At 36.4% G+C, this 9,209-nt stretch overlaps 1 protein-coding gene across 1 annotated transcript; it reads right to left on the bottom strand.

Annotated features, from left to right (window-relative positions):
• Positions 1-4,755: 4,755 nt before the first annotated feature.
• Positions 4,756-8,194, bottom strand: LOC120356030 (proteasome subunit alpha type-3-like; the record flags this gene model as incomplete). The annotated part of the gene is given in 4 exon segments (XM_039444811.1): positions 4,756-4,854; positions 4,857-4,993; positions 6,605-6,717; positions 7,982-8,194. Coding segments are annotated over 4 exon segments (501 nt in total), but the record flags the coding sequence as incomplete, so codon positions are not given.
• Between the last annotated feature and the right edge of the window lie 1,015 nt (positions 8,195-9,209).

Below are 9,209 nucleotides of genomic sequence, written 5' to 3'. Positions count from 1 at the left end.
ATTATTAATAAAAGTGTCTAGTTTATATTATAGCGTGATCGGTGTTTAACCATTTGCCTCTTATGAATTAGTTGTGGGAGCAAGGATTTAACGGCTTCAAACAATCATGATTTTATTGACCAAGAATTCTATGTAGAAGAAATGATATTTGTAAATTATTTTAAATATGATACCGAACTTAATTATTGTCTATTTTAAGATCATATCCCGTTCATTTAAGTGATGAGGCTTAGTACTTATTTGAATTGATTATTTGCTCATTTTAGATTTGATTGTAAATAAATGTGTTTATTATTTGGAAGGAATCGTTTGTTTTATTACCTAACAGTTGTTTTCCTGTGAAAAAGATAGCATAAGAAATTATCATCCCATTGTATAGGGCGTTTATGTTCTAAATTTCACTGTTACCTCTAGCTGATAGTCCTAGTAATTATTACTTTCCTTGCCCTATTACCATAGGTAAGGAAAGTATTGCTTTCCGAAAAAAAGGTACCCCAATTTCCAAATTTCTATACGTTTTAAGGTCCCCTGAGTCCAAAAAAATGGTTTTTGGGTATTGGTCTGTGTGTGTGTGTGTGTGTGTGTGTGTGTGTGGTGTGTGTGTGTGTGGTGTGTGTGTGTGTGTATGTGTGTGCGTGCGTGCGTGCGTGTGTGTGTGTGTGTGGTGTGTGTGTGTGTGTGTGTGTGTTGTGTGTGTGTGTGTGTGTGTGTGTATGTGTGCGTGTGTGTGTGTGTGTGTGGTGTGTGTGTGTGAGTGTATGTGCGTCTGTGTACACGATATCTCATCTCCTAATTAACGGAATGACTTGAAATATGGAACTTAAAGTCCTTACAATATAAGGATCCGACACGAACAATTTCGATCAAATGCGATTCAAGATGGCGGCTAAAATGGCGAAAATGTTGTCAAAAACAGGGTTTTTCGCGATTTTCTCGAAAATGGCTCCAACGATTTTGATTAAAATTATACCTGAAATAGTCATCGATAAGCTCTATCAACTGTCCACAAGTCCCATATCTGTAAAAATTTCAGGAGCTCTGCCCCATCTATGCAAAGTTTGATTTTAGATTCTCATTATCAGGCTTCAGATACAATTTAAACAAAAAATCAGTGGAGTAGATTGGCATGAGAATCTCTACAATTATGTTACGTACATTTTCACCTAAAATTGAAAATAAGCTCGAAATTCGAGAAAATGTGATTATCCAATATTGCAAACTGTTGGCAACTGTTGATTCTATCAAATGATTCACTATGAAGAGATAGCACACCTTGTGTGTCTTCAGTGTTATTGCCCTGTCACCAGCTGACACAGATCTTTGTTTATAAGTAGACTTGAGATGCGCGGGAACACTAGCGTCAGGTGATCAATTCTCATAACGGCAAGGAAAGTTGTGTGAGTGCGCCACACCAGATTTTTTTATTACCTAACAGTTGTTTTCCTGTGAAAAAGATAGCATAAGAAATTATCATCCCATTGTATAGGCGTTTATGTTCTAAATTTCACTGTTACCTCAAGCTGATAGTCCTAGTAGTTATTACTTTCCTTGCCCTATACCATAGGTAAGGAAAGTATTGCTTTCCGAAAAAAAATAAGGTACCCCAATTTCCAAATTTCTATACGTTTTAAGGTCCCCTGAGTCCAAAAAAAGGTTTTTGGGTATTGGTCTGTGTGTGTGTGTGTGTGTGTGGTGTGTGTGTTGTTGTGTGTGTGTGGTGTGTGTGTGTGTGTATGTGTGTGCGTGCGTGCGTGCGTGTGTGTGTGTGTGTGTGTGTGTGTGTGTGTGTGTGTGTGTGTTGTGTGTGTGTGTGTGTGTGTGTGTGTGTGTGTGTATGTGTGCGTGTGTGTGTGTGTGTGTGTGTGTGTGTGTGAGTGTATGTGCGTCTGTGTACACGATATCTCATCTCCTAATTAACGGAATGACTTGAAATATGGAACTTAAAGTCCTTACAATATAAGGATCCGACACGAACAATTTCGATCAAATGCGATTCAAGATGGCGGCTAAAATGGCGAAAATGTTGTCAAAAACAGGTTTTTCGCGATTTTCTCGAAAATGGCTCCAACGATTTTGATTAAAATTATACCTGAAATAGTCATCGATAAGCTCTATCAACTGTCACAAGTCCCATATCTGTAAAAATTTCAGGAGCTCTGCCCCATCTATGCAAAGTTTGATTTTAGATTCTCAATTATCAGGCTTCAGATACAATTTAAACAAAAAATCAGTGGAGTAGATTGAGGCAGGAATCTCTACAATTAATGTTACGTAACATTTTCACCTAAATTGAAAATAAGCTCGAAATTCGAGAAAATGTGATTATCCAATTTGCAAACTGTTGGCAACTGTTGATTCTATCAAATGATTCACTATGAAGAGATAGCACACCTGTGTTCTTCAGTGTTATTGCCCTGTCACCAGCTGACACCAGATCTTGTGTTTATAAGTAGACTTGAGATGCGCGGGAACACTAGCGTCAGGTGATCAATTCTCATAACGGCAAGGAAAGTTGTGTGAGTGCGCCACACCAGATTTTTTTATTACCTAACAGTTGTTTTCCTGTGAAAAAGATAGCATAAGAAATTATCATCCCATGGTATAGGGAGTTATGTTCTAAATTTCACTGTTACCTCAAGCTGATAGTCCTAGTAGTTATTTTTCGTGAAGATATGTGAAGATGGTAGTCTCTCATACTGTGCCGTTCTTACACTCTCACCCGGCCAAAACTGTACACTTTTTCTATGTTTTTAAACACGACATGCAGTCAAATATTAAGTAAATAATTAGAAACTTTTACTTACTGACTGAAGTACTTTCAATCGTCTAGCGATCATTTTCAACAGTGGAAAGTTTCTAATTATTTACTTAATATTTGACTGTATGTCGTGTTTAGATAAATAGAAAAAGTGTGTTAATACAGAACAGCTCGGAATGGATCAAGAAACCATCATTAATGGACAGTAGTTGACAATAATAATTGGCTTGAGTTAGCAAAAAAATCGGCTTGAAATTTGGTACATAAACGACCTATACCATGGGATATCTTCCTATGTTATCTTCTCTCCATGAGTAATAATAGACCTTCCAGATTTCACAGAAGCCAGAAAGCCTGTGAGCTGATATTGTGTGAGAGAAAAAGAGCTGAAAAGAGAGCGTAGGTAATTTTTATTACATCGAAAGAAATACGTCAACAGTGCGCTCCTATCAAAAAACTAAAGTTATATAGTTTAAACCTCAGCAAAAATTATGCTTGCTCTGTTTAAATTTATCACCGCTTTATTCAAGATCACTCCCGGTTGCACGTACGTCCGTCAAATTTAACCATGATTAAAATACATCATCCAACAAAACTAATGTAACGAGAACTAATGAAGCGGAGGACGTCATTAATCAGTAGACATACGAGCAACTGAGCCTCTATCAGTTAAATTTAATAGACATACGTGCAACTAGGCCTCTATCTGGTGTAATAATGAATCCATTCATCATCCATAAAATTGCATTCAATATACGCAATATCCATTATTCATAAGCAGATCAAATCAGTTATGTTAAGAAACCATGAAATAGCATCACTATTAATTTTACATCTCTGACCTGAAAGGCAATTTTATTATTTCCTATTAGGTATCACTATAAATGATACAGTATCACCACAAATGATACAGTATCATCATCTTGAATTGATACAGTATCATCATAGAGAAACGATAGCATAAGTAGATAGATATCCCATGGTATAGGGCGTTTATGTCGCAACTTTTACTGTTATCCCAAGCCGACAGTTGTTCACATAGTTCTTTCCTATGCAGCTGTGTGACGCTGGTAGTCTCTCAAATTGTCCCGTTTATACACTATCACTCCAACAAAACAGTGAAAATTGACAATAATCGGCTTGAGATAACAGTAAAAGTTGCGACATAAATTCCCTATACCGTGGGACATCTACTTACGCTATTGTTTCTCTATGGTATCATCATCTTAACCTGATACAGTATCATCTTAACTTGATACACAACACCATAATTTGATACAAAACTTCCAAACTTTGAATTAATTCTACAAACCATGGGATATCTTCTTATGCTATATTTTCTTATGCCGCTACTAATGTCCCTTTGTGCAACGTTCTTATAGTGAGGTCCACGTTATAATGGCAGTGTTTGATTAGCAATGGTATTGCTATCCTTGTCTATCATTCAACAAAGCAGATAGCGCTATCTCTAGCTCTGCTTGCTATGTTGCCAGATCTCTTTAATAATGTAGAATTAATCATTAATTAACAAAATATTTCATCTCAATAATGAGAATGTATTATGATATTATTGAACAATATGATTTCTTGTTTAATAAAATATAATTGATTTTTTTTACCGAGAATGAACAGTTGATATTACATCAATAAACCTGTATCAGCTACCGTCTATAGAAGGCATTGACACGACAGAGGTTCGGCAACTTTGTTCTCCTATCTTTCTCCACTGCCATTATAACATGGACCTCAATATGGTAATATTTTTGTTAAATATTATAAGAAGTGGTACCATAACCTTATTCAGATCTGCTCATCAACTATCTAAATTCGGGTGAGAAATAGTTTTGGATTAATTCTGTTGTTTTTCTACCAATTATTATTGTTTTGATTTTGTGCATGTGTAAATGAAAGAAATAAATGAATAAATAAATAAATAAATAGTGGATACAGGTTTTGGTGTCTTTGAGAGACCACTCAAAATAAAACTCTAACAACAATCTGAATTACAAACATAGTTTATTAATATTTAATTATAAAAAGTTAGTAGCAGTAATTAGGTTACATATCTTCGCCATCAGAGTCGGAATGCTCTTCATGGCGGCCTTGGCGGCTTCCTCGGCCTCGGCCAACACCGCCTTGGGCACAAACTCGTGGCGTCCATTGGTGTGTTTGCCCACCCAGCTCAGTTCAAGCTCAAACGACTTGTCCTTCAGCTCGTCATGCACCATGTAGATTCTGCAACAAACAACAACCAAAGCATAATTAGTATATAATAAATCATAACTCATATAATAATCACAAATCATTTAAAACATAATTTTACCTGGAAATGGTTTCAGCTGAACAACTTTGGAAATAAGCTGGATTCGTATAAGTATCATTTATATGTCTGGTACAGTAAAAATATAATCCCTTAGGCCCGGTTGCACAAAAGCCGGTTAAATTTCAACCGTGATTAACTTGCCGTGATTAACCTTGATTAAATCTGACAACATTAAAAATAATTTAAACAGTATGATTCATTATAGATTGAGACATCGTTGTCTGACGATTTAATCTGACATTATAATTAATTTAAACAGTATGATTCATTATAGATTGAGCCATCGTTGTCAATCTATTAACAATGTTCTCTGACTCATGAATACTGTGATGCAGTCCTAGATCTCGTCAATGTTTAATTCTCCAACAATGCTTTCATAAAGATAGATTCATTTCGATATTGATCGATTGATGACTGTCAAAAATATCTTAAAAGATGAAACTCTCATGCCCGGTTGTACAAAAGCCGGTTAAATTTCAACCGTGATTAATTTTACATGAACCAATCATAGAAGGATTTTTTGAAAAAACGGCTTCACTGATCGGTTCTTGTGGAATTAATCACGGTTAAAATTCAACCGGCTGTTGTGCAACCAGCACTATGAGTTTTAATAGAACTATTTTCACTCAGCCGAGCCAAGCAACTACTGTATGAATAGTCCCATTGAAATTTATGGAAATTATATTCTCACCGTAATACTACTATAAGTTCTGATGGTATCAATTCATGAAAATTATATTCTCACTTCAATATTTCTATGAGTTCTAATAAGACTCATATTAAAACAGCCTTTACACAGGGCGTAATAGGACAATAGTGGCGTTAACTAAGCATATACTAGGTGTCGCGGCAGCAAGGAATTGGAAATGCCACATTAGAAGCGAGGCAGAGTTCCTGACCCCCACCTCTAAAACTTCAGTGATCATTCGTATGTTGGGGAAAAGGCCAGCGTTCAAAACTATTTACAAGGTCTCAACTAAATAATAAATACATGGAAATGTATCAGTATGTCCTTCGTTTATGGACAGGTACGTTATGAATAGATGAAAATAGGTATGAATGGATACGTTTATGGATATAGACTCATTTGTGCCACGCGGCGGACGACTGAGGAAGAATATCATTAGTTCTTATGAGAGTGTTCACTCATTAGCAGCCATTCAATGTATGAACTCTCCTATAAGAATCAATGATATTCTTTCTTAGACGTCAGGCGTGATGCTGTACGGCACTTGACGGTTTGTGAGACTTCTCAATAATTATTTTAGAATATAGATGATTGGTAATTGACTTTCATTGATAAGAATGAGACCGTATAGATATTCACAATGAAAACACAGCTAGAAATCAAGAGAACCCAGGAATTTAGAAAATCCTTTATCATTATTTGATTAATTTATTCCTTGAAAGCAAGTGAATCTTGTCTAGCTTTTTGTTCCTGTTTTAGGCGGAATTAGGACCGGACCCTAGGGCCTGTTTCGAAATTTGTTGATGGACGGGAATGTATCCAGATGTATACTCACATCCTAGCTGCTTCCTTCACCAACTCCTTGCATGTGAGTTCAGAGAGTTTCAGCTTCTCGATTTCAGTTTTCGCGGCTTGTTTAGCCTTTCCAACCGCACAGCCGTAATAACCCTGAAATCAATGAAAGAGAAAATATATATTTATTTAATTAATATAGAAATAACTGGATAGTACCCTTTTTCAAAACTTTTTATACTAGATAGTAACTTTTTTGTTTTTCATGACGATACACTTTATAATAGGCTTAACTCTGTCGAATTCGAGACACTTTGTTATATATTTTACTTCGAAACAAAGTGTCTGGAAATTAACAGAGAGAAAATATACATACAGATGTAGAATATGATGTCATGTCTATTATATATGAGACATTACTATACTCAATCATGAAAATTATGCGACTTGGGCCCCGTTGCACAAGAGCCTGTTAAATTTTAACCCTGATTAAATTCCACGAGAACCAATCAAAGTATATTGGTACATCTCACACTTGTATATCACTAACTAAATTTTGAAAGATGTTGATCATGTTGTCTATAATGATATTATGATCACCCCAACACATATTATTGCATTGGGGTATCATAATTGAGATTAAATTTATTATTAGCAACCTCTTGAATGTTATATGCGTATAATAATGAAGTATCTGCATTCGTAGATAAACTCCTCTGGATGTAAATTATTGGCATTCAGAGAAATATTAATTATTAAAGGAGCCATGTTTTGAAAGCAAGGCTTTTCTCTGATTGTATTAAAATTCAACAGGCTTTTGTGCAGCCGGTTCCAAGTCGAATTGATTTTTCATGATTACTAATACCATAGAGAAACAATAGCGTAAGTAGATATCCCATGGTATAGGGAATTTATGTCGCAACTTTTACTGTTATCTCAAGCCGATTACTGTCGATTATTGTCAATTTTCACTGTTTTGTTTTGGGGTGAGAGTGTATGAACGGCACAATATGAGAGCTACCAGCGTCCAAAAGCTTCAAAGGAAAGAACTACGTGGACTATCAGCTTGAGATAACAGTAAAAGTTGCGACATAAACTCCTATACCATGGGATATCTACTTACGCTATTGTTTCTCTATGCTAATACTCAGTAATACTAATTATATTACAGACTTTTTATGCTCATTTTCAACTTAGAACGTGATAGTCTAATAATAATCTGTCTTTACTCAATAATTATTATTATAAATGAAATACTAAAATTGATCATAAATAAATAATTTCGTAGTACCTTTTTTTGAAACCTTTTATATAAATAGGTAGTTTTTTAAAATGAAGGGTACTATGAAATTATTTCTTTATTAATTAACAATTCAAGTAGCCCTATTGAAATACTTTACTTGAACAACGATCCACTCACATGAGATATTCCAGACGGGTCGACCATATACATGACAGGCTGGCCTTTCTCGTAGGAGCCCATAATAATACTGCAGCCAAACGGCCTGACAGCACTGTACAGTGTGTACACGTGCATATACATCGAGACCCTATCGTTCAGGTATTTCAGGGGCACTGAGTTACCATACTGGTTCCTGAAAACAACACAATTTATAATCAGATACAAATTTATCTACTATGGATTGATTCATATATTTTTGAAAGCAGACTTGAAAAAATAAGCGCGGCTTGAGAGCCACGAACAAGCAGCGCATTTCATCAGCTGATGCTATGCTTATTACAGGGTCTGTATAATAAGTAGGCCTAACCGGACTGACCTCAGAAAATTTTTAATGGCAAAATATGTACAATTTTTCTTTAGAAATCTTCAAAGTAGTCCCCATTGGAATCGATAACACGCTGATACCGGATTTTCAAATCCCTGAACACTCCCTGGAAGTCGGCAACCACTATGCTGTCTATAGTGAGGTCCACGTTATAATGGCAGTAGATAAAGATAGGAGAATAGCGATGCCGATTCTCTGCATTAATTAATTATATTTCTACACTGTCAAAAACATAATTGACATCGTTGTGGACCTAGAAAAGGATAGTACCACCGGCTTTGTCGAATGATAGACATGGATAGCAAAAACAAAGTTGATCAAATACTGTCATTATAACGTGGACCTCACTATAGAGCCCTCGTCGTAGCACGTTGAACGTTTTCAAAGAAAGTACACAAAGTAGTAGTGGCCGTTCACTGGCCAAACTGTAAACGGCCAGTACTGCAGAGAGGTGCTCCGTCGACCAACCGCCCGGGTTCATCGATTCGTCCGGGGATTGCCGATTCGTGGATTCTCCATCACGACAATGCTCCGTCGCACACCTGCCTGCTCGTCACCAAGCAGTTGGCCAAACAGTCGAGGGTAACGTTGCCACATCCTCCTTACAGCCCGGATATGGCACCACTAGACTTCTTTTTGTTCCCCAAGATCAAGAGACAACTTAAGGGGACGCGGTTCGGGACTCTGGAAAAACGTTCAACGTGCTACGACGAGGGCTCTAGACAGCATAGAGGTTGCCGACTTCCAAGGAGTGTTCAGGGATTGGAAAATCCGGTATCAGCGTGTTATCGACTCCAATGGGGACTACTTTGAAGATTTCTAAAGAAAAATTTTACATATTTTGCCATTGAAAATTTCCTG

Source organism: Nilaparvata lugens, unplaced genomic scaffold (assembly GCF_014356525.2).
Source record: "Nilaparvata lugens isolate BPH unplaced genomic scaffold, ASM1435652v1 scaffold5577, whole genome shotgun sequence".
Taxonomy (NCBI): domain Eukaryota; kingdom Metazoa; phylum Arthropoda; class Insecta; order Hemiptera; family Delphacidae; genus Nilaparvata; species Nilaparvata lugens.
Note: the sequence above shows the minus strand (reverse complement) of the source record. Positions and strands in the feature narration are given on the sequence as shown.